We start from the raw sequence: 24822 nt of genomic DNA, 5'->3' as shown, positions 1-24822 counted from the left end.
GGTACAACTAAGGGCAATAAAGCAGTCCAGTTAATCATGTGACAATTGGTTGAAAGAGTGGATCCTGGTGAGACTGAAATGGCCTGCTTCCTATAACATATGCTGACCTTTTTCTGGGGCTCTGTTGCCAGTTGCAAATTTTGTATTATATGGTGATCTGGGGTGATCCCTTGTAAAGCTTATGGACAGGGTTGTTGAGTAGGTAGTTTCCTTTGGTGCATTTGGCCGTGCTGTATCTGAAAAGGTAATTGTTCTATTTGCTGGCTTTGTCTCTTTGCTTAATCTCGAAGCACTGTTGTTGTCTTGCGGGAGCCGGGAGAGTTGGATTTGTTACGAGGCAGCAGGTGGCGTGGGCGTGTTTCGAGCTGCCCTTACGTTCTGAATATTCAGAACTGCCTCGCCTGCATGGAACCATAAGAAAATCAGACTGACTCAGTGTGCATATTCCTAGCTGCATAAGTCGTACCAAAACTGTTTATTTCATCCTACGATTGCCTCCTCGTATGGCTCTATTCGTTTATCTTTATCAGTCAGTAATGTTTTTCTCTCGTAATAAATCAGCAAACAATACTACGATTTTTCAGACAACCCAAGGGTTTAGCATGACGTGGACACATGGTGAAGTTGGGTAGCAAAGTTGGGAGGTAGCTGTCTAGCTGAGGGTGATCAGTGCCCGGCTAAGGCCTGGTTTAGCACTGATCACCCTCAGCTAGACAGCTACCTAACTTCACCGGTCTGCGTTTAAGGCCTGGTTTAGTTTCTAAAAGTTTTTAAGATTTTTCTTCACATTAAATCGTTAGATTATACCTAGAGTATTAAATATAAACGAAAATAAAAACTAATTACATAATTTGTCTGTAATTTACGAGACAAATCTTTTAAATCTAATTAGTTTATAATTAAATAATATTTATTAAATATAAATATAAATACTATAATAGCTAAAGTAAAAAAAAATTGCTAACTAAACCAGGCCTAAACGCAAACCGGCGCCCGGCGTGCAGTTTTGCGGCTACGGCTCGTGCCGCGCGCGGCATAGCCCGAGATGCCAAAACCGCCCCGCCCGCCCGCCTTTCGCGTGCGCACTGATTCCGTTCGGCGACTCCGACGTCCGCCCGTCACGTCCCGTTGGTGCGGTGCCTGTCAACCCAACCGGATGGTTGGTGGCTTGGTGCTTGCCAACTCGTTGCCCCCGGTGGAAATCTCGCGCGCGCACCCGGCAGGGAAAGCCACCCGTTTTTTTGCTTTGCTTTCCCTTCATCAATCAGGGGCGCCGGGCGCGGACCGTGGTGCCGTCGCCGTTGCCGTCGGGGCGACTTGGCGAGAGCGACGGCTCGCAACGGCAACAGCATCCTCTCCTGATCTGATCCCCTTGCTGCCAGCACGATCCAGAAGCTGTAGCACGCTGCACAGGATGATACGCTAGCTGCTCCCCTCCTCCAACCGATGCTGGATGACGTGGGGGAGGTTGTTGACCGTGCACCGACCGAGTCCACGTGGCCGTGTCAGTACTAGTAGTACCACACACATGGAGGAGGAGTTTCGTGGCACGAGCGCTTACTTTTCTCGTCAACCCTGTTGGGTTTGACTACACTGGCTGATCGAGTACGACTAACGAAGGGTGAACAAACATTTCTATCAAAAGGATCGCCAGATGCTACCGTAGTCGTGTATTTTTTTTTCTTTTTTCCGCAATCGACCAATGAACGAATACTACCGTATACGATGGTGTGTCGAATTGTCTCTACAGCTGACACATGTATGGTGTGACTCTGGCATTGACTACGTACAACAACCTCAATCCTTTTTTGACTTGATTTTTTTACAACTAACAAAAGTGTTCTCTTTCGTAAAAGTCAAATCCTACGTGACGCAAAGAAAACTACACCGTTAAGGCTGTCATCGATCGATCCTTTTTTTTTTCTTGGAAACTTGTCATCGATCGATCCTGCAATCACAATCAGACGGAAGACTGGCCTTGTTTAGTTCCCAAAAATTTTTGCAAAATTTTTCAAATTCCCCGTCACATCGAATCTTTAGACGCATGCATGGAGTATTAAATATAGATGAAAATAAAAACTAATTGCACAGTTTGGTCGAAATTGACGAGACGAATCTTTTGAGCCTAGTTAGTCTATAATTGGATAATTTTTGTCAAATACAAACGAAAGTGTTACAGTGTCGATTTTGCAAAAAAAATTTAGAACTAAACAAGGCCTAATTGCTCAAGCACCCGTGTCTCGATCCGCCGCTGTGCCGCGCCATGGATTCCATCTCGCTCGCTCCTTTGTAAAAAAGGCTAAAAGCACCCGTGTCGCCAAGCGCTGCCCCATCAGCCATCACATACGTACGTAGTACGCGGTATGCCGATCCAAATATCCCGGTCATGCCCCAGCAATTCGTACTCATGGCGTCGCCGGGGTCCAGCTCGTCCGTGTCCGCGACGTGCTGCCGCCGCTCATAAATACGCTGTCAGGCAGGAACCGCCGGCGAGCGAGGAAGCGATCGGATCCGGCAAAAACACCGGAGATCTTTTTGTGGGCGAGGACCGAGGGTGGACTGGTCTCACTCCCATCATGGCGACGCACATGCGCTCGTACATGTATGTACATGGTCCTGTGCTTGCCTCGCGCGTCTCACCTCAGCTGGTTAATCGCTCCAGCGTTTTTGCTCAAATCTACCAGGAGCATAGCAACGCGGAACGTGAATCGAGAAATGAGGGAAGTTTGGTATGGTATTTTTTTTAGGAGCTTTTTACGGCATGGAGCGTGGCCAGGAACGCCACAATGGTGGCAGCAGCATCCCTGTTGTTCCCGGTCTGTGCCGTGGTCGATCCCCGTTGGTGCAAATTTGTTCTGGTCCCCTGCCAAAGCCTGGCCGGGAACACGCGACGGACGCGCCTGACCCACGGTGGGCGGCGCGGGTGAACGCAACGGTCGGAGGCACCGCATATTCGCACAATCTCACGCTGGCCTGGACCTCGCGCGACAGTTTCGGCTCGGTTGGTACCTTTTGCTATGGATTGCGGCCTTAGCGTGTGTACATGGGCTGATTTCAAACTTTTATATGGGCTTTTCGGGGCTTCTTGACACAATCGGTTAGTCCAGTCGGCCGTTGCAGCAGGATTCGGCGGGATTGTTGGGCTAGGCTTTGTTCCGGCCATTGCCGATAGAGAGGGAGGGTATTTATTTTGGGCTGCGCCTTCTCGAACGAGACCTAGAATCCGCTACACTAACGTCTGATGAACAGGAGGAAAAGGTACGCGAAGAGGGGTGTGGACTGTGGAGCTTGCAGAGGAGACGAATGAGAGGGATGAATGATTCATTGATTCGGCGTCAATATATATTTTTGAAAGGAAACCAGCGCCTCGGTGGCAACCGTCCACGGCGATGTCGCCTGTAGTAGATCGTACGTGGAAACCGCATACGGCGGTTGCTGTAGACCTCTTTGCATCAAATCGTGAATCGTCCATGCATTTTGTATTGTAACAAGTTTGTACATGGATATCAGTGTTTACTGAACCGAGAAGGGTTGCGCACACACGTACGCTCGAATGAGAGGAGAATCACAAGATGTTCTGATGAGCACCGTGACAAACTTCATCTCCTAGAACTAGAAATACTAGAACAGAACGATCCTGCTGTGGAAAGCCGCTAGTGAACGACAGCCGCAACATAAAAGGTGTAGCGTTTGCCTATGGGAAGCCTGCAGGCCGCAGGCAACGTGTGCGTGTGCATCCCACGGACGCCTCCGGCTCCGGGGAGGAGGAATCAGGAAGACGAAACACATAGACGACTTGTGTGGAACGTCCCTGGCCAATCAGCGTCCAAATAGACCTCCTCCATGTCACCACCAAGGATAAACTCCTCCTTGGCAACCGCCCATTCCCCGCCCCGCCTTATCCTCCCCTGATCCCCCGTACAAAACCGCTCTCCCTCCCTTCCCCCCGCCGCTCAAGCCATCCCATCCACCACCACCACCACCACCACCCCGCCGGCCACACTCCGTCTTTCTCACGAGCCACAGGTAAGCGTCGTCGTTGCTCCACGCTCCGTTCCAATTCTCTGCACTGCATTTACAGTCACAGTCACAGCCACAGCGCGTCGGTCCTGACGCTCGCTGCCTTGCATTACGGTTCTCACTAGTCCTCCACACACAGCGCAGGGGATGGCGTCGTTCGCCGTGGCAACGATCCCGTCGCTGGCGGCCCCGGCGGCGGCCAAGAAGCGGTCCAGCGGCGGCGTCACGTACGTGGAGGGCATGAACGCCTACAGCGGCCTCAAGGGGCTCAACAAGGTGAACATGCTCGGGGTGCGCAAGACCGCCGACTACTCCTTCGCCAAGATCGTGGCGTCGCTCAGCCCCGCGGGCAAGAACCGGCGCGGCAGCGCGTTCGGCGCCCAGATGAACGTCGCCGGGGAGATCTTCAGGATCGCCGCCACCATGAACGGCCTCGTGCTCGTCGGCGTCGCCGTCGGGTTCGTGCTGCTCCGGGTGGAGGCCGCCGTCGAGGAGGCCGAGTAGGATGCGCGCGCCTCTGCCCGCGTAACAGCCGCTCACTCGGCTGTCGCCTCTCGCCCTCCTCTGCTTCATAAGCCGTGATATATATAAAACGTGATGTATGCTTTCGATTCAATTACTTTTGGTATGTAATCAATGACAATTGATCGATACTGTGGAAACATGTTTTTGGAGTCGAGGTCTGCAATTGATCTCCAGGTGTTCACATCAACAGGACTTCATTCGGTTTTGCGACACTCTGAAATCATAATGCAAACACATCATGATGTCTTGAAAATCAAATCATATACAGCTTCGTAGCAGGAGAGAGATGCAACCAAAGTTTTTATTCTTGAATTCTGTGGGATAGCTGAATTATCTGATCTGTACGCTAGATGATGCGACCAAATAGAGCATTTAAAATGCACACCATATAATGACAATAAACAAAATGTTTCGGATCAAACGCCTACATGAGCATCTGTTACAGAACAACTCATTTGAGGTATTGGTTTCTGCTCTACAGCTCACAGCAGATGATTCTAAGTAAAATGTTCTATAACCGAACGCCAAAGAGTTGTAGTGGAAAGGCTCAAAGGATCATCCTAATTCTTCTGACGTATCAGGAAGCATCTTCGGGAGCATCAAATCGCACGTAAAATTGGCAGTGCTATGGATGTCTTGTTACATCGGTCTCTGACAAGCCGAGAACAGCTGCCAGCTGATGAAAGCCATAACAAGTGAGGAGAAGAGCTCGAAGCCAACCACCTTTGGTGTCTGCCACTCCAATGACCTCCTCAAGTAGCTGCAATATTTGAGCATGTTTGGCCCAGTGAACAATTACAAAAGAACTAGAAAGCATGGAAAGCACAAATCACAGCAAATTCAATAAACAATGATTGGTAAAGAATGGTATTTCCCGGTCAGTGGAGAGTATAGAACATATACAATCCACCATAATTAGGTAGCATGAAACATATGCAAAAGTTGGTCCTAGCTTAGGTAAATAAGAACTACCATAACTCCTCAAAGAATAAGATTAATTACTATTCATGCCATAGTTGAACAGAAAATTCAAACGCCCTTTGGTGTACTAACTTTGATTAACAGGGAGCAAGCAAAAAATAATTCAAGGTATTCGTGGAACGTTGCACATGATGATGATACATCCATTGGAGACGGAAAATTAAGACTTCTAAATTAGAAAAGTTTATGGTTGAGAAAAAAGATAAATTTGCTACATCCATCATTAGTTAAGCATGGTGTTGAAACAGTTAAGAACTCAGATAATCTTCCTGAGCTCATACTGATTGACAACACTGGCAACAACAATGAAGCCTTTTAGTCTCGAGTCCATACAAATCATGCTAAAATAATCTACACTCTACAGACATGACTGAACAAAAAAGATGGCATACACATCTAGAAATTATTATTTCCTGTAATAAAGCACTTTCTGTTTCAGAAAACAGGGGAAATAAGAACATATAAACAAAGTGGAGCGTTGTTTACCTGGTGATAGATGGCATTGTTGCCAAGAGCAGGGCACATGCATAAATTATTGGAATCAAAGTCCTAGGCTTGTTCTTCCTAAGCCACATCAGGGATCCTAATGCAGCAAGGGAGAGGGTCATCACCTGTAGAAAAACATAAATAAGCATTCTTCTTGTTGACAAATATGTCAAATGATCATCATGAGTTGCAGCACTAGGACGTTGCTTTCTTCAAATCAAGGAATCTGGTACTATATTTTCACATAGTGTTGAGTGCATACAAGATTAGCATTTGCTTCAAGTCCTTGAAATATGTACTCCCATGTAAATTCAAGCCCTCTTGCCCCAATCCAGAGAGGTGCCAGTCGGTGCAGAACTGAATCAGCAAAAGCCCAACCTGAAAACCCCAAAACAACCGGCCTTTGATGATAAGTGGCAACAAAGTTATCATGCACTGAGAAAAAGCCAAATTTTCACATTTTCTCACAAATTTATGCAGAGAAACTAACAAAACGAGATGTTGTCAAATTTCAGACACTGAGAAAGGGCCAAAGTCTAGGGGCCTGTTCGAATCTCATTCTCAGAGTGAGATTCTGGATTCTAGATAGTGAATGTAGAATCTGGATTCTGGATAAAAAAAAAGGGGGGGGGGGGAGTTTGAATCCCATTCTCATAGTGATTATTGCCTTTGCAGAGTGAAAATCTCAAAATAGTAGTTTGGAGTAGACAGTTGGATTCTAGAATCTCATTCTAGAACCCAAGTGTTTGGATCTCATTCTCATAATCTCATTTTTCTACCTCATCTCATTCCATATATCCAAGCCAAAACCATGTCATGGAAAACTAGGTGCAGTGCAACTCAAGATGGGCAAATGAAGTAAACCTTAAGCATATATTTTCAGCACATAGCACGCAAGGACAAATAGAAAAGGCACAGGATGAAGACGCAAAATTAGAAGAGAGGATATATGTCACCATGGCCACGGATGCAGTTTGATAATTTGACATGAATCAAATTTCAGAGACAACTCTGTACTTACCAAGACCAACAGCCTGGAACTTATGATTCTGAGAGATGTTTCTGTGGGTCAACTGTGTCAAAGCAAAATACAGTCCAGCTACATCAATGAATCCAATAAAAACTTTCATTAACTCCTGAAAATGGAAACAACGGGATAGATTAGAGGACACCAAATAGGAATCAAAGTGTATTTTGCGTGTCCAATAAAGTGTAGAAAATATACCTGATAGGGATCAAAGCTATCATTCTCAGGTACTTTGAGCAATGTTGCCAAGCAAACAAGCTGCCATTATGATATAGGAACATTAGCAGAAAATTAACTACCATTGGTTCACTTATCTTATCATGATAATAAGCATAGAAAAAAAATGGTATGGCAAGGAATTACACAAGTTACATCAGCCGCTCATTGTTAAGAACAAAACTTTATACCATGCAAAATCAACTATAGGGAAATTGAAATCAGGAAAAGGTTGAATAACTTCTTTAAAACAATCAAAGAAAAATCTGTTCCTTATGTGTCATGTGACGCAGAAGGCAAAAGTTTGTATTAAAAATCAAAAGGATGTATATATGTTGCACAATATATTAAGGTTATTAATAGGAAAAAAGTACTGAAAGAGCATCAAGTATTAATCAAAAAACATAGACACAACAAGGCGATGAGAACACAATCAAACAAGAAGGAAATGATTGGGTAAGAGGTCAATTAGTGATAGATTATTTGGCTAAACAACCATGGTTCTCACAGGGACATATGACAAAGCAGGTGTGCGCCAAAATAACACCAAAAGAAATCCAAAAGGTAGGCATACGACCTCAAATTATTATTGTACATACCAAATATTGGGTTTTACCAATCTATATTGAACAAGTCAATAATCCAGAGGCAACATCTAATTTTCTTTTTCCTTCTGGATTTTTTCATGTTATTTGGTGCCCAGATAAAAAGATATGTTTTCCCAAACTTGCACCTAATTGATTTTGCACTAGATGTATCCCTTTACTGCTTTAAATTTCAAAATACATAAGAATCCTGGACTGGTTGCTGACCTTTACAAGTGCAGTTCCAAGATAAACAGCAGCTGCTTTTACAGAAGTGCCGATTGTATCATACTCTGACCTGAAATGGATGATTGAATAAAAATATTTAGTCCAAGGAATCTTTCGAAGCATAACACTGTTTTCTTGTATGTTCAGATAAAACTATGTCAGCCAGGCATACATTGCCAAGAATCCATGAACTAGTCTACATGTTCCATGGGTTATGGGTAGACGCCCTCATTGCTCAAGTGGATGACAGTCAAAAAATAAGTAGGGTTTTAGTTGAACAGGATATGACTATTGCATTAGATGAGAAATGAGATACTCAGACCTTTATGTCACTGAAAAGGAACGTCACCACAACCGGAAAGCTACAGAAAAAAATACTCCCTCCATCCCCAATTATAAGTCACTCCAAGAATCTTAGAGAGTCAAAGTATCTCAAGTTTGACCAAATTTATATGGTAGGATAATAACATTTATGATATCAACTAAGTATCATTAGGTTCTTCATTACTTATATTTTTATAGTATATCTATTTTATGCCACAAAACTTTGTAATTTTTTTTTATAATTTTGGTCAAACTTGAGATGCTTTGACTCTCCAAGATTCTTGAAATGACTTACAGTTTGGGATGGAGGGAGTACTATACTAGCAATACTAGCAACTATTTAATATAATTCAATTCGTCGGCCTGTTATTTGCATGAATATACTTTCAATGTAACATTTTCCAGTCCAGAATGGAATTAACAATTTCATAATTATCATGTGGTTACTCTCTAGTCTTGACTGACAATATGGATCCAGTAAGCATTTACTTCCGCTTCTGACAACATCAAGTTCTTCACAAGATTCAACAATCAGTAGCATCATTTCATATTGCTAGTGTGTAGTTCACCTCGGTCTTCCACTCGATCATATTCCCCTCCCAGCCCACAAAAAGATGTGCGAATGAAGTGAGCTTACTTGACAGGTACAGCTCGTAAAACACCAAAATAATTGCAGCTAAGCTAACTAGATTCAAATGGAAAACCTTAATCCACTCGGACTAAGCACTGAATCCCAACGAACAGTGCAACGTAAGTTTGCCAAGCAACTTCACTGAGCTAAATTCACTACAATTGCACAGACTACATCCCCATCCCACAAGCCGGGTCAAAAATAGAACTCGCACCATTTGTTATTCGGACCCTCCGGTGTAGATCACGCAACAAAGCCACCAGATCAAGTAACCAACGCAGATCCCGCATGTTTAGCATACGGATCTCAGGGAGACAGATAGGGAGAGAGAGAGGAGGCAGGGAACAGGAGGTACAGGGGAGTGGCGGAGTAGTAGACGACGTGGGGGCCGAAGGTGAGGAAGGCGCAGTTGAGGAAGTGGAAGACCGTCATCTCGCCGCCGTGGTCGTCACCGGCGTCTGTGCAGCTGCGAGGCCGATGCGCCTGAGGCCGTAGGTGCGAGACGATTGGGAGACGCGGTGGGGTAATTGGGCTCCAATCGGACCCGGTCCTAAGTATGTCGGGGAATAGGCTCGAATCGGACCAAAGGTGAGCTAGGCTTTTGCGCTTGATGGGCTGATGAGCCTGAACTTCCGTAGCACACCGATACGGCCCATACAGCTGGGCCATGAAGCTGCAGACTTCAGGTCAGTTGTTTTTTGTTTTTCTGATTTGACTGCTGTGTCATTGTAAAACACTGCGTACAATTTAAAAGATTTACGTATCAGTGTAATTAAAAAAAAGAGTTTAATCATACAAAATATTTCTATGTAGACTGTTTCAAACTTCAGTATTACATAAATGATATATAACCAAACTAAGAGTAGCGTAACCTATGTAGCTGGCGTCTTCGTTATTGACTGTGCGACTTATTGTCGATCGCTGGAAACAGCTCGTCCATAGCTATCATGTAGCTTGGTATATCAAGTTCCCTGCGAATGTGATGTCACATGTTTCCTTGAACGCTAATGAAACTAGAGCTGCTAGCGGTACGATATCCATCTTCTGCATGAGGAATACATGGAGGGTCGAGGTATGCGCATCAACGGCTAAGCGATAATCCATATTATGCTCCTAATTGGCAGGAGTTGCCCTGTGGTTGCCTCCTTCTGCCTTGATGGACGTACGATTAATGGCAACTGTCGCTTGAGCTGTACTTCCTTGGTAAACCGTGCGAGAGGCCGAGCAGCCTCACCTGGCATGGACGTCGCGTCGCTGGTGTGGGCTCATGTGCGACGCCGGGTGCAGCGTATACTGAGAGGAAGGTTTCAACGGTGCTGGGATAAAAAGACTAGTTCTTCCTTTGTTGATTTCTTTTTTGTGTTCTTCAATGTTCTTTGTGTTCAATCAACGGTGGGCAGTTCTCAGCTCTTTCGAAAACAAAAAGGTTTGTAGAAATGTTTGGCTTCCCTGACGAAAAATGCTTACCCGTACGCCACACTGGGGACTGATCGTAATAGCCAGTCAAGTCGGGTCTCGGGAAAGCAGAAGCCAGAACCTGGGGCTCAGTCGTCAGTCAAGAACTTAACGGTTCGACGTACTGTACGTGTCCTCTGTGAACCACCTGACGAACAGCTCTCGTCCTTCGCTCGGCGTCTACTCCTTGGACGCGCGCCTGTTGTCGCGTAACACATGACGCCGGCCCCAAGTCAACCAGTGGCGAAGCTAGAGCAAATTAGAGAGGGTGCACTTAGCTTATGGGTGCATAGATATCTTTCGTAGGGGTGCATATATGGTAAAATTTTAGACCTAAATACTGTTTTTAGAATTTTTGCGGGGTGCATTTTAATAACCACATAGCTTCGCCCCTGAACCCAACCCAACCCAACAAAACCCCGTGGCCTTGTCACACCTGCTGCTAGCTGCTTCAATCAACTGACGCCGGAGTTCGCCTAGCAGCAGTCCCCCGAAACCCGCCAGGTATAGCAGTGGAGAAATCATCATGGATTTCCGGGACGTGGTCCGCGACCCAGCCACCCCCGTCGTCCAAATCCGTCCGTCCCCGTCCAGCTCCAGGCCACCGAGCCGGACGGAGCCGGCAAAACGTAAGATTAGGGGAAATCGCAATGATCGCACGGAGAAAAGGCACCGATTTCCCACCGAAACGGCCGGGAAAACACCGTGCGCCCGGGGGCCACCACCGCTGGTTGCTGGGCGCGCCTCCGCGTCGGGAACCGCCGCCGGGCGAGGTCTCTGCTGCTGGTGCTGAGCCGCCAGCCGGGCCGGGGTGGCCGATCAGCGATGATCAATCATGCGCTCCCACCGGGCACATGCGTTCGCCGGGGCTACTACTCGGCGCGGCAGGCAGCTTTTGGAGGCCACCACCACGTCGCGCTCGACCAGTACGTGCCCACTCTGCCCAGCAGCACCGACCACTGCGGCTTTGGAAGAAAGCAACGAAGGGGAGGGGGATCACTTGGGGGAGACCACACACAAGTTCCTAGTAGGCAAATAGGTCCACGCGGGCCATCGAGTACGTACGTGCTGGTTGTGCCGCGCGCGCGGCTAGCTAACGGTGCACGGGAGCGCGAATAATTGGGTGACGACGGGGCGCGTACGTACGTGCAACATGGTGCCCTTCGTTCCAATTCCTTGGTGGGAATCCTGCAATGGAAGCGCGTGCAATCGTGCAATCGGGGATCTCGTGTTGTAGTGCACGATCGACATCATCATGCAGCATGCAGGAGTGGTCTATCAGATCAGTCTATATGTCTGTGAACTGGAGATGCATGCTCTATATACACGCGCAGTGACGCAGAGTCTCGATTGAGAATTAGCCGGTGGAGACGTACGCGGAGTCAACACGAGCGCCACTCTGGTTTTGGTCCTCCCACTACCAGGGCCTTTTTTGCGTACGTCGTGCCAGGCGATCAGGCAACACGAGCGCCACTCGCAATTGTTTGCCTCTGCCTCTAGCCATCAGCTGTGTCCCACGAGCATCCATCATGCACGTTTTTTTACCTCTATAGGAGATCGATGCCAGCGGTGGTGAGGCTCATCGATCGGGCCCGCGGGACGCTGTAGCGCTTTTCAGTACCAGCGACTTTTGGCTGGTGGTCTAAGCTCGGAATAATGCTGTTTTGCCCCGGACATGCATGTCAAATTGACTGTTATTGAGTTCGCAAAGCGTGCAGCTGGTAGGAGAGGACGACGTCTCGTGCTCGTGCCTGTACCACGCACGTACTAAACGTATCCATCCGGTTTGGCGACATATATACATACGAACGAACGTGTTCCAGGAAACATCATAGACTGTACCATACCAATTTTCCGTGACAGCTAGCGTACGTAGACTAGCTGGAATATACACGTACAGTACATGCTCTACCACGTACCTTTTTTCGAACTCCGCTCTACCACGTAACCCTATACTATACTACGTACACACGTACGTACGTACTCCACTAGACACGACCATCAGGACAGTCTCAGTAGGGGTTTCACCAGAATGTCATTCACATTTATTAGAGCGTCATGTCAGCAAAACTGCACTTTTTGCATGAAACGAAGAGGAGAGAGAAGGAAGTAGTTTCACCATGGTGAAACTCCGCTGGCGTTGTTTCCCACGCGGTGAAACAGGATGAAATCCCCACTGAGGACTAAATCGTTTCACCATCTTGCATGTGATCCAATCATTTTGCAGTAATTAAATGCTTTGCCCAGTCTAGGAAACATCAAGGTGAAACTCATGCATTGTGGAGGTTGTTTCATTGTTCGTTTCATTGATGCTCTGTCAACATATTTATTTTGGAAACAGTGCATCGAAACCGGCCATTGCCACACGATGGACACGGGCGCAGCACGGCGAGGCAGACAGGGCTACCGACTCGCAACACACCGATTAAATAAACAAAGGCAAGCGGACGTACCCGCGCGGCGCCCCGGACCAAGAAGACCACGGCACACACACATTGACACATACGTACACGACGCACACAGGCGCATGCATGCGGGCGGGCTGCACGGTACAGCCAAGAAGCCAAGCCAGCATTAACGCGCGTGCACGGGGACCCGCGCGCGCGCGCGGGGTCGAGCTAGCTCGGCCGGCCACGGCCAGCATCGGCCATCGAAAAGCGTCCCCCCCGTAACTTTTCGCGAGGAACACGCCGCGTTAGGCGCTGACCCGGGCGCTAAACAACGCGGATCAAAATTCCCTTGCCTGCCTGCCTGCCCCCATTTGTTTAGCCGCCTCGAGAAGTTCCTCGCGCTTGTTCGCATCTCCCCGGCCGCGCGTGCCGCGGCGCTACGGCTGAGCGCGGCGCGCGCGGGCGGTCGGGATCGCCGTACCGGCGCCGGCCGCGGGACGCGGGCTGAGCACGTACTGCGCCTTAATTTTCCTTTGTGCCGCGAGGCCAGGACTCCTCCTTGTTCTCATCCGCTGTTGCTTTCCGGCCTGGAGGAGCTCATTGGGCGATTATTATGGACTAGTTAATAATGTGAAGACGACGAGATCGGAATGTAGGAGCCGTACTTATGCTCCCCCTTGCTTGTTTATGCTCGCTCTCCAGCTTGGCGATCGATCCGGGCCTTGCGCTCATCACGTGACCGCCACACGTGCGTGCTGATTCGATCGGCCTGCTAGCTTCTGTGGATTGTATTGCTCGCTCGTCGGCTATGGTTGATATATATCTTCAGGTACGTATGTTGACAGATAGTAGATCGATGCATGCAGCAATTTAATTATGGGGCTGTGTTCAGATTCGTTCTCAACAAATGTTGCATGCATGCATGCACAATTATATTCGTTCCATCAGTAATCAAACCATCGACTCATCACTGTACATTCCCCATCTAATCCTCTGGAACCTATGCGGAAGAAGGAATGATAGCTACTCATCATCGTCCTGATTCGGTGATTCCTGATGATAGCTATCTAGCACTAGGCTGCAACAGCTAGCTCCGGTGTCACTCTCGCGCTCGCACCAGCGGTGCAGCCGCGGCAGTAGTGCCCCCATATCGTGTTGTCGCATTCCGCCACATTCATTGTGACGCCCTGCCGCCGTGCAGCAACCAGCAGCAGCGGCGTCCCGTTCCACGGCGGACGGACGGGCTCGCGATCGAGCCCCTTTTATTGATTTCCTTCCCTTTCATGAATATGGAAAGATCCCCAGCGCCCTCGCCCTGGGGCATTATACCTCTGCTTTGCTGAAAACGTGCAGCCCCAAAGAGGCCGTCCAGCCCGGTTTTACACCTTTCTTGCATTGCATCGGTCCCTGCACTGGCGCTGGCACTGCGCGCCGCTGCAGATCCTTCAGATGATCAGAGATCAAAAGGTGACCTATCTTTGCAGCACAATGGGTAGCCCTGGTTGGCTTGGATTGTTGTCAGACCCTACCATGTTTATTCACTGCGCCTGCATTGGCTCCGATGGTAGTGTACTACTACAAAAAACAATATTTACTTCCAGCGTATGAAAAAAATTTGGCATCAAATTAAATAGTCTCCTCGTTGTTACCACTTTGATCGATATTCGACTCACTCCGTTCTAAATTATAAGTTATTCGTAGTTTTTGTTATGTATCTAGGCCTTGTTTAGTTCACCCCAAAAAGCAAAAAGTTTTCAAGATTCCCCGTCATCGAATCTTGTGGCATATGCATGAAGTATTAAATATAAACGAAAGCAAAAACTAATTACACAGTTTAGCTGGAAATCGCGAGACGAATCTTTTGATCCTAGTTAGTCCATAATTGGATAATATTTGCCACAAACAAACGAAAGTGCTACAGTACCGAAATTCGAAATCTTTTCGGAACTAAACAAGGCCCTAGACAAAATGTATATCTAAATACGTATATATAGAAAAGTTAGAACAAATCCCATTTTTGAACGGAAGGAGTAACATAGTGTGAAAAAACTAACAGTGATGTCCAAAACAATAAGTTATCATGTGAAAACAAGATCTAAGGGTTATTTGGTTGGATGCCTCATAAAGGAAGTAGCCACCTAGGCATCAAACATTCAAAACCTATCCCCAAACGTTCAAAATCAAACAGTTTGGGATGCTCCAAGTGCGAGGCAAGGTTGTATGGTGAGCAACAAAATAGACCCTAACAATCATACATGAGCAACAAATTAGTTATTGTAAATATGTGTCCAAATCACTCCCTCTAATCATAATTAGTTTGATAATGTTTTGGAAAGAAGACATCATCTAATTATGATAGAAGAAAGTACCAAGATTGCGCTTCTTGTATTTCTTTTTAAATTTTAAAATGCATGGATACTAGTCGGAGAGAAAAATCTAGGATATTGTTTTGAGTCACAAAAGAATCTACTATGAAGAGTCACAAACCACTCTATGCTACTCTTTTATTGATAACCTACCTAACCGATCGATATGGATGACAAATGCTCCCATATAGCCAATTCTAGTTGGCGGGTGCGCCATATACTCCCTCCATACCTAAAAAGCCTGACGTTTAGAACATGATTACGGTAACCAAGGAGTAATTAATTAGATGTTAGTTTTCTATGTATACCCCTAATAAATAATGTTGTGCGTGCATTTGTTTTGAGAAACAATCAGAAGCCGAAACGGCCAGCGCAGCCATGCTACGCCTTGAGTCGTCAGGTCCAGGGTTTGATGCCCGTAGCAGCCCTTTTTTTTGGTTGCGGCACTGCAATTAATCAGGGGCAAACACGTCCAATCCATCTCATCTAGTGTAGGACGTCAAGTTTTAAGAAAATGAGCACACCATCCACAACGTCAAGTTTTTCGAATATAGAGGTAGTACCAATTAACATCTCAAGTCGTACCAGAAAGTCATTACTTATGAAAAACATAGAGCCAACTTACCTTAGTGTCACTTCTAAAGAGCATCATTAGTTTTTTTTTCTAGGAAGGTGGAAAAATCGAACAGGAGAATGTGGCAATATCAAGGTACACAAAGTGTAACCTTGATGGAGCTCAATCTAAAATAACCTAAGATAGAACATAATTTGCAACAGGGGAGGCGTGCAAGCTGTGAAACATCCCAAAATGCCGACTCTTAAGGACGTGTCATCAAGTACCCAAGACACATTCTCGCAACCGTGTGCATCTCATTGAATGTTATTTATTTCCTCCGTTCCGTTGAAAGTGTCGTCTTTGACTTTAGATTTCTTATTTGACCATTTATTTTATTCAATTTTTTATGCAAATAGTAAAATAAATTATGTTGGGTACCATGAAAAGGGATACCCAAATCAGAGCAATAAAAAACGCAAAAGACAAAGCATACTAACCACAATCACCGGGGTACGGGCCCCAGCTCATTCAACTCGCCCAACCCCCAAGGGCCTCGGACGCAAGTTCCGACTCGCCCGACCCCCAGGGCCTCGGACGCAAGTTCCGACTCGCCCGACCCCCTAGGGCCTCGGACGCAAGTTCCGACTCGCCCAACCCCTCAGGGTCTCGAACGCAAGTTCCGTCTCGCCCGACCCCTTCCAGGCTCGGGCGCCGGACCCCACTCCACCTGGGCAGCAAGACTTCCACCACACGACGCCCATACCCACGACGTGACAGGCGCGATGACTCCCATATCGCAGCAGGGCAGGGTGTCGACTATTCCAACCACCCTGGACACTGCAGCCTTACCTCTTTCACTGTCCAGCCCTACCTCCTTCACTGTGGTGAACAGCCTCACAGTAAAAGAGGAATGTGAGAGGTTAATCAACATCACCATCTGCTGTTTTCTCTCACTGTTAACATGACAGGCCGCAGTATCGCCGTCCCGACCCCCACGACTCCGACAGGGCTCGGTAACCCTCTATAGGAGCAGCCATGCTGTCAACCATCCCTCAAGGACGAAGTGGACCAGCTTCAACAGGGTCGGGACTGTGGCTTCACCATTCAACAGAAGAAATCTACTCATGTAAATACCTGTCTTCCCGTGAGGCTATAAAAGGGGAGCCAGGGCTCACAACTAAGGACAAGTTCAGAAGGTTCATACACACGACCACCACACTCCTTCACAGAGCAGCAATCAGCACTCTGTCCACCACCAAGCCGAGACCTGGGACTTAGCCCTCTCTCGCAACCTGCTTGTACCCCCTACTACAAGCACCTTTGGGTGCAAGGTTATACAGAACCCCCAATCACACTGGACGTAGGGCATTCTTGGCCCGAACCAGTATAAACCCTCTGTGTCTCACTTGCATCACCATCCAAGCTTGGGTAGTTACGCAGACTTACACTCGTTAGTGCCTAGACCACGAGTCTAGACGCCGACAAATTAATTATTGTTAAAGTATTTTGATTGACAAAATAAGTCATAACAAAATAAAACAGTATTTATACAAAAAAATAAAGTATTCAATTTTGAATAAATTTTTCTATGTACCTTAAAAAGCTAGAACGACTTATAGTTTTTTAAAAAAGTATACAAAAGTAGCAAGCTGTTTGCAAGCCTATGGAACAACCTATAACATAAGCATATTAGACCTTCTCAGGGATTTTTTTAGACGCGAAGATAGTATTTGAACAAACATTTCTTTTGCTTAGTTGATTAACTGCAGCACCAAAGAATCTGTTTCTAGCCTTCCATGAAAAGGTGTTCACATTAGCATCTACTACATGATATTAACTTTATTAAATCTTTAATCAAATGTGTCTTGATAGTGTGTTTGTTTGAAGTTGTTGATGTTAATATTTTTGGAAAAGTTTGATCAAAACTAGAAAAATGACTTTTAACAAAATTGAAGTGATTTAAATTTGAAATAATAGACAGTTGTTTTATTATTATTTTTGGAGGGAGCAGTTGTTTTCTAGTTATTTTTCAGAAAAAAAGTCTTATTATTTCCCGACTTCTAGTCAACAGATAGAGTATAAATAAAGTAATTAATCCACCTGAAACATCATGACACGAGAGACGAACTACGCTTTGAACATTCAGACCATGACCACCCACATACCGCTGCTGTACGTACGTTCCCTTGTCAGATTGCACATGCAGGTCAGGAAAGAGTACATGTAGCCTTCAAGCACCAGTACCTTCAGTTTTTATACACCCTGCCCCTGCCCTCCAAAGTTTACATACGAGTACACGTACACCCTTGTTTAAGCAGCATTCCCAAGGGACCAAATCATACACCACTCATGACCTAATCACCACATCTTCTTTTGCCCCTCATCGCTATGCCCCAGGCTCCAAGCCTCTCCTTTCCCCCCGGCCCCTCTCTCTCCTTTTCAATTGCCACTGCTTTGCTCAAATCCACCATCCGCACTCCTCTCTCTTTCTCTTTCTCAGTGACTGTACCACTGTCCTGACTTTGCCATCTCCTCCCTCGTCTCCTTTCCTTTCTCGCTTTCTCTCTCTCTCTTCTTTCCTCTTCTTTGATCACCAGCCGGCCGGCCGGACCACCGCTGATATAACTCCTCTCCCGATCCTCCCCTCCATGGACTCCGCTTGATCACAAGAGGTAGCGGCCGCGGATTGCTAGCTAGGAACTTGGTGTCCGTGCTCCATTTGATCGTGGAACAACACCTACAACGCGCTGTGACTTTCCATTTGCTTGATCTCCCAATGCTGCAAAGGAACCTACCGAATCTCTGCCTCCAGATAAGCCCGCCAGCGGCCTCGTCGGCCGTCGTTGCATCCGACGCACCGGTGGCGGCGTCGGCGAAGCCTCCGCCGACACAACCAATAAGCACGGCGACGTACGCTGAAGGAAGCGGCGAGGTAGGGTTCTTTGCAAACCCTAGCCCCGGCGCGGAGCCCCCGGGGCTTAGCCTTGGGCTCGCCACGCCGGCGCTTGGCGACAACGCGGCCGGACGGCGAGGCCACCACCTCCAGCCGCAGGGATGCGCGTTCAAGCGCGCGGCCGCCAGGGCTTCCCTGCCTGCCGCCGGATCGAAGCGAAGCGCCCGGGCGCCGCGGATGCGCTGGACCACCGCGCTCCACGCGCGCTTCGTGCACGCCGTCGAGCTCCTCGGCGGACATGAGAGTAAGCATATGTAGTATCACTCACGTGCGCTGTGCTAGCTAAACACTCGGCGGCATGATCCGACATGCTTGCATTCCCCTTCCCCTTCTGCGTATATGCTCAATTCTCTGACGATCTTTTCTGCTGGCGCGCGCGCGATCCGTTCTTGTGGCGGCCGCCCGTCGACGGTCGATCGCTGACTGCCGGCAGGAGCGACGCCGAAGTCGGTGATGGAGCTGATGAACGTCAAGGATCTAACGCTCGCGCATGTCAAGAGCCACCTTCAGGTACGTGTTGAAAGAAAGCAAGAGAAAAAAATGAACGGGATACATCATCCATATCATAATTTCATACAAGGGAAGAATAAGCTACCACGACGCAACTAAAGAGAAGGAAGAAAAAACGGTGAATCTTGGTGCATGACGAAGCCTTTTTGTTTTTTCCCCCACTTTTGGTGGTGTTCTTACTATTGGTAAACTAATTTGTCCCGGGTGAATCTTGGTCAAGTGCTAGGTGACAAACAAACGGCATCTAGGTAGCTTGGCCGCAATGGAACGACAAGCAAGTCACAAACAAGACACATGATACTTTCACCCTGCACCTTCGCACATACACGACAGGATAAACTAACAGATCATGCAGCATGCCACATACAAGAACATATGTACAGGACTAACCAGATCATGCATCATGCCACATACAAGAACATATGCATCATGCATCACACAACTAACCGCTATCATCCCCTTGGTATTTGCAGATGTACAGGACAGTGAAGAGCACAGACAGATCGTTGCACACAGCTACAGGTATATATATATACACGCAAAGCTATGTAGATCATGGTGGACTTCGTAGTCCTAGCGATTTCATGCCGGGCGGCCGGGCGGGGCGTGCAATATATATAATGCACCGATCGTTCAAACATTGTGTTCACAGGCGAGGCGTTGCCGCTTCAGAGGACGGCGGCGACAGGGATGGAGGCGGCGGCGGCCGCAGCAGCAGGAGGTGGCGGTGGTGGTGCTGGAGGTGGGGTGATAATGGTACCAGTGCCAGCAGCATGTGACGACATGGTTGGGATCTGCAGCTCTCCTTCGGCGGGCTCTGCGCCGCCTGCTATGGCGACTACTTCCGCTGCTCACTTCCTCTGTGCGCCAGCAGCAACAACTGCTCCACTGGCGGCAGCACCGTCACCTCCTCCACCCATTCCCCCGAGGTCTGTCTGCATGTCACTCAGCTTCATCGCTTACTTATCTGTTTGTTGTTTTTACTGTTATCCCATGGTTAATTATACAGTCGCTTCTGCTGCTGGCTGACCAAAAGATAACATTGATTTGACCGTCTCTCAGTATGTTCCCTAGTTCAAATTTACTAATAACTGTTTTAAAAAGGCAACGCATAGGCATTACAAACTCTCTAGTATTAATAAATTGGCTTATACTAAAATACTGTGAGAGAAAAGTATTGTTCATTTACTGAAAAATACGTCTGAAGTAGTACAGAAAAACAGGACCAAGAATAAATACTTATAAAAAATGAGTAAAAGTGCTTACAGACTTTGCTAACCTTGGTCAAATCACATCCTTTTATTGAATTTATCTACTAGCTAGCTTGTGAGACTATGCATGAAATGTGATTGTGTTCGCCATTCTTTTTTTGTTTTCTTAAATATTTGACACTATTTTCTCCACAAATAAATCACGCCGCATGGTAATTTTTTGTTTACCATTTGTAAATAACAGAAGGCCTAAGGGCAAGTACATTTGTTTTGTCTGATATATAGATGATTCATAAAGTCACATAGTAACAATGAGACATAGGTTGTCTTTTATGTTGTCCCACGTAATTCAATCATCGAACCTTCATTTGTGCAAGCAATGAACACTGTAAGTTATATGGCAACAAAACTCATATAGTGGTGAAAAAATGTCTCAGAGTCTTAAATTCTTACACTCAGGAGGTGGTTGCTTAATGAAACAATGACCTACATATTTATTTTCTTTCACCTTTTTTCTCCCCTCTACACTATAAAAACATTCATATGGCATTGCATGAGATGACCTTAAGACCGCTGACATGTAGAAATATAACTGTCCTAACTGCTTGGTTAGAAAGGATGGAATGTGTTCGTTTCTCTTCTATAGAAAAAAAGAATACAAAGGCCCTTGGAGAGTTGGAGTAAGCCAAACATACGTATCTTGGAGAGTTGGAGTAATACAAAAGTATGTCAAAAAACCATAGGTTTCTTGTAGTATACACACACTCTAGCTACTCTCTCCATTCCAAACTATAAGCCGCTTTAACTTTTTCGTTACACCGATTTTGCTATATATCAAGATATATTATTATATCTAGATACATAACAAAATAAATGTATCAAAAAAGTAAAACCAGTTTATAATTTGGAATGGATGGAAATTGATCATATGTGTATATACACTACTATATAAGAATAAGAGATGGATTCCATTCAAAGCAATATTATATACTAGCTAGCACGTGGTATATCATAAGTCTAATTGTTGCAGCACATCGATCCAATATATTTGCCTATATCTGGTTTGTCATGCGCTTCCCGTGCCTAGCTAGGTTCATGTCCGATCCAAATCCAAAGTAGTAAAAACAGAGTGCCTAAGAGCAATCCCAATGCTAAAAACTACATATTGTTTTTATACCTATTAATTTTCATAGACACTATATAAAAAAACAATGGTCCAATGGATAGTCGCTTCTACAAAACAATGTTTTATCCAGTCACGTACATCCTCTTTTTATTCGCTACCAATCACATCCCTTCATGTCTTGATTCTCCTGTAGACATGGTTTCTAACTTATACCCGATTTTTATGATTTTTGTCCTCTCTCTTTAATAACTATCTTGCCACATCAACAAAATGCTTAGGTGACAGTATAATTAATGTTCATAGAAACTATAGGGGTTTCTGCATTGAGAGTGCCAATCAAATCTACTACAATATGTATTTGTGTGTTCTAAATATAACAAAATGTAATCATGCATCTAAATGTATCTAGTTTCCAGTGTACCCATAACCATTATCCATGAGCTATTAATTATATTATTGGAGCCAAAGATATATGTCATCCATCCAAGAACATATAAAGGCAGCAAATGGGCCCGTTGTATAGTTAACTCTCTGACTGCATGTTGAGTTTTTGGTTTAACCTAGGACAGAGAGAAAGGGCCGGCCGGCCGGATATAATAAATTCCTAGGCCCCTCTTAATAATAGAATCGGCAGGTTGATAAATTGTTTGGCCGGTGATTATAAGTCTAAAAAAAGCCATTTGTCTATCCCAATATTATGGATTTTTGTATAGTAGTTTTCTTTAGAGAAACATGCATTGTGGGGGGAGGGAAGTAAATGGCAAAACCATTCTGCAGGATATATAGCTAATCATTTTCAGGCAGGTAGCTTTCATTCTGCACAAACACAAAGAGAAACATTCTGCACTAGTTTTTTTCTTGAGATGACCAACGTTCAATAATACGTATATAGTAGAGAAAAAGAGTGCATACCTTCCCTTTCTCCTGTGCAAGCATATGTATGTGCATGCCCTCTCTCCAGACTATACCCGGAGTAGGAGTAGTAGTTATCCCAGGCATGGACTGAGCGACAACCAGTGTTCTCGCTGTTGCCGATATGTCCCCCTGCCGACCTCTTCCGCGTGTCGTCACGCATCCATGCACTCTTCTGCTTGTCCGCGTCCGCATCCGTAGCTCCAGCCACAGTAGATGTGCTCTCATCCCTGTCACCCTCTATCTGTTTCTCTCTCCTGGGGTCAGTACCGTTCACCTGATGCGATCATGGTCAATCCACACCCATATCTACAGCTCAACAGCAGCTATATGCGCACTATATATGGTTCAGCTGGATGGTACGGAGAGCTTCCTAATGATCAGCTCCATCATTATTTAGGACCTTTTTGAGCTAACCGATCGAGTCCATGATAAACAACACCGTATGTTTGTCGAAGCGGCAAAGAAGGTGGTATTATGTGCTATATATAGATCTATAGGATGCACAGGGGATCGATGGTTGGTACTGGCAGATGCATATAGACGACAGACATGGAGGAGGCCTAGCGACAGTGCCGCTCGCTGTCTTGGCTTTGTTGGTCTGGCCTTCTGGGACTCTTGGTTATATATGTTCAGTGCTCATGCATGCAAATATGGATCGGCCGGTCAAGAGACAGCGAGACAGTGCTCCAGGTTGTTGACCTGCTGGTGGGTGTCCGGCTTCCTGTTCATCTGTGTGTACTGGAGGCCTCGTAGGGACAAATCAAGGCGGACATGCATGTTCCCATATGCTACAGCCTATACGTACAGCCGCACAGAGATCCTTTCGTCGTTGTATACATTATTAACACTAAACAGCAAGGAGCAAGGCTACAAGGAAACATGGAAGATAGTTCATGCATGTCTGTGACTGCAATACATGCAACTAGAATCCAAAGTATATTTTGCTATAACGATAGGTCAAATAAATACTACTCACAACACATATATCAGCAAAAGAAAATGTACGAATACTAGTAATAACATGTGTGCTATGTGTATGCATATACTTAAACTGCAATTTATCATCTGCAAAAAAAAAAACGCGCACGAGATATATACATTTAATATGTTCTGTGTGTGCAACATGCTGAGACTGTTAACCTGCATCTCTGACCACGGATTAAATGACTAACAGTCCAACTCACAGTTTATATATATGATGATATACTAGTACACTACTGTGGGCTTCATGAAACTGATAAGAGCGCTGTTAATTGTTGAGCACACAGGAGCAGGACTACTGACCACGCAGCAGCAGTGCCGGAAAAAGGTGTTGCAATTGTTGACTCGTTGCACCGGCCAGTGCTTGAAGATACTCATCAGGTACGTTGCGCAAGAGTTACCTAAACATGGATGAAAAGACTGCGGTAATCCCACCATGCACATGCACGCATGCCACATGTGATGACCTGGCACTTCTTCTTGTTCTGAACAACTTATTTGCACTACTGTACTGTTTACTGTTTACGTAGGCCATGAAAAACAGTAGATAGGAAAGCAAACAACATCATGCTACTCTCTGAAAGATCAGCATATGAATGTTGCTCTGAAATTAAATATTTTTTTTTAAAAAAAGACAAAGATGTTAAAACTGTATGGGATAGCGTTGCTTCCACATATATTTTTTATAAATGTAATGTATTGTCGTGACAATGTATCAGGCTGCTCAAGAAAAGGCAAATAATGGTCAGCTGCCAATGGGACTGCACGGGTGTGTTGACCTGCTTGACCCCATGGCTACAAACTGCTCAAGTCCAGCGAGCTCTTCTCCATCTCTCGCTAGCCTGGAGCAGCTGACGGCCGACATGTACGCGCCGAACCTGGAGATCTCCCTGGGGAGGCAGGACTGGAGCATGGACCGTCCGGAAGGACTTTGCCTGAAATACCTGTGACAAAAGGGGATATCGAGCTTTGTTTTTCTGGTTTCGGTCAACTAATTAACCAATTGATCAATATTCATGAAGTAGCTAGCTAGGCTTTATGTTCGGCACGGCATGGAATGAAATCGATCTATGATGAGCAGGTTGTGAGTGATATAATTATTAGTATCTTGCATGGGAAGCACGTATATGAATCATACGTTTGGACTGGATCAAGATTAGTGAACGGTTTTGAGTACATATACAAAACCCATGGGTTTGAAACATACGAGAAAAACCTGCAGGAGCTGGCATATGTGTTCATTCGCTACATAATACGACTGAATACTGTCGCTGCTGAAGAAATAAACGAAAGAGAGATGGGCAACAGGCCGGAGCCGGTGGGCGGATCGGAGGAAG

General features: G+C 46.0%; 3 protein-coding genes across 4 annotated transcripts; 2 read left to right on the top strand and 1 right to left on the bottom strand.

Moving 5' to 3' along the window:
- Window positions 3714–4732, top strand: LOC8083970. Of its 2 annotated transcripts, none has more exons than XM_002466351.2 (2): window positions 3714–4026; window positions 4160–4732. In XM_002466351.2, exon 2 carries the CDS (start codon window positions 4168–4170, stop codon window positions 4522–4524), a length of 357 nt encoding a protein of 118 aa, XP_002466396.1. In that variant the 5' UTR covers window positions 3714–4026; window positions 4160–4167; the 3' UTR covers window positions 4525–4732. The 2 variants fall into 2 exon arrangements, with proteins under 2 accessions (XP_002466396.1, XP_021320230.1); XM_021464555.1 differs by having other exon boundaries at window positions 3726–4026; window positions 4165–4732.
- LOC8086187 (transmembrane protein 147) lies at window positions 4829–9561 on the bottom strand. Its single transcript, XM_002463785.2, has 7 exons — window positions 9378–9561; window positions 8068–8137; window positions 7238–7297; window positions 7034–7148; window positions 6275–6390; window positions 6013–6137; window positions 4829–5305 (listed from the first exon to the last, which is right to left on the bottom strand). Exons 1-7 carry the CDS (start codon window positions 9452–9454, stop codon window positions 5185–5187), a joined length of 684 nt encoding a protein of 227 aa, XP_002463830.1. The 5' UTR covers window positions 9455–9561; the 3' UTR covers window positions 4829–5184.
- On the top strand, window positions 18232–24649 carry LOC8086186 (probable transcription factor GLK2). Its single transcript, XM_002466350.2, has 6 exons — window positions 18232–18986; window positions 19176–19252; window positions 19726–19774; window positions 19905–20181; window positions 23773–23866; window positions 24205–24649. Exons 1-6 carry the CDS (start codon window positions 18566–18568, stop codon window positions 24433–24435), a joined length of 1149 nt encoding a protein of 382 aa, XP_002466395.1. The 5' UTR covers window positions 18232–18565; the 3' UTR covers window positions 24436–24649.

The sequence above is a fragment of the Sorghum bicolor genome, chromosome 1, assembly GCF_000003195.3.
Source record: "Sorghum bicolor cultivar BTx623 chromosome 1, Sorghum_bicolor_NCBIv3, whole genome shotgun sequence".
NCBI classification, from domain to species: Eukaryota; Viridiplantae; Streptophyta; class Magnoliopsida; order Poales; family Poaceae; genus Sorghum; species Sorghum bicolor.
The sequence above is the reverse complement of the archived record's forward strand: the minus strand, read 5'-3'. Positions and strand labels throughout refer to the sequence as shown.

What these genes read in the sequence shown, in the direction of transcription:
- LOC8086187 (XM_002463785.2), bottom strand. Translation starts at nt 9,454, where the DNA reads ATGACGGTCTTCCACTTCCTCAACTGCGCCTTCCTCACCTTCGGCCCC. An exon ending in TTGGAACTGCACTTGTAAAG is followed by an intron (nt 7,298 to 8,067) that starts GTCAGCAACCAG and finishes TCATAATGGCAG; the next exon opens with CTTGTTTGCTTGGCAACATT. An exon ending in ACAATGCCATCTATCACCAG is followed by an intron (nt 5,306 to 6,012) that starts GTAAACAACGCT and finishes CAAATATTGCAG; the next exon opens with CTACTTGAGGAGGTCATTGG.
- LOC8086186 (XM_002466350.2), top strand. Translation starts at nt 18,566, where the DNA reads ATGCTGCAAAGGAACCTACCGAATCTCTGCCTCCAGATAAGCCCGCCA. An exon ending in ATGTCAAGAGCCACCTTCAG is followed by an intron (nt 19,253 to 19,725) that starts GTACGTGTTGAA and finishes TGGTATTTGCAG; the next exon opens with ATGTACAGGACAGTGAAGAG. An exon ending in CCTCCACCCATTCCCCCGAG is followed by an intron (nt 20,182 to 23,772) that starts GTCTGTCTGCAT and finishes TTGAGCACACAG; the next exon opens with GAGCAGGACTACTGACCACG.
- LOC8083970 (XM_002466351.2), top strand. Translation starts at nt 4,168, where the DNA reads ATGGCGTCGTTCGCCGTGGCAACGATCCCGTCGCTGGCGGCCCCGGCG.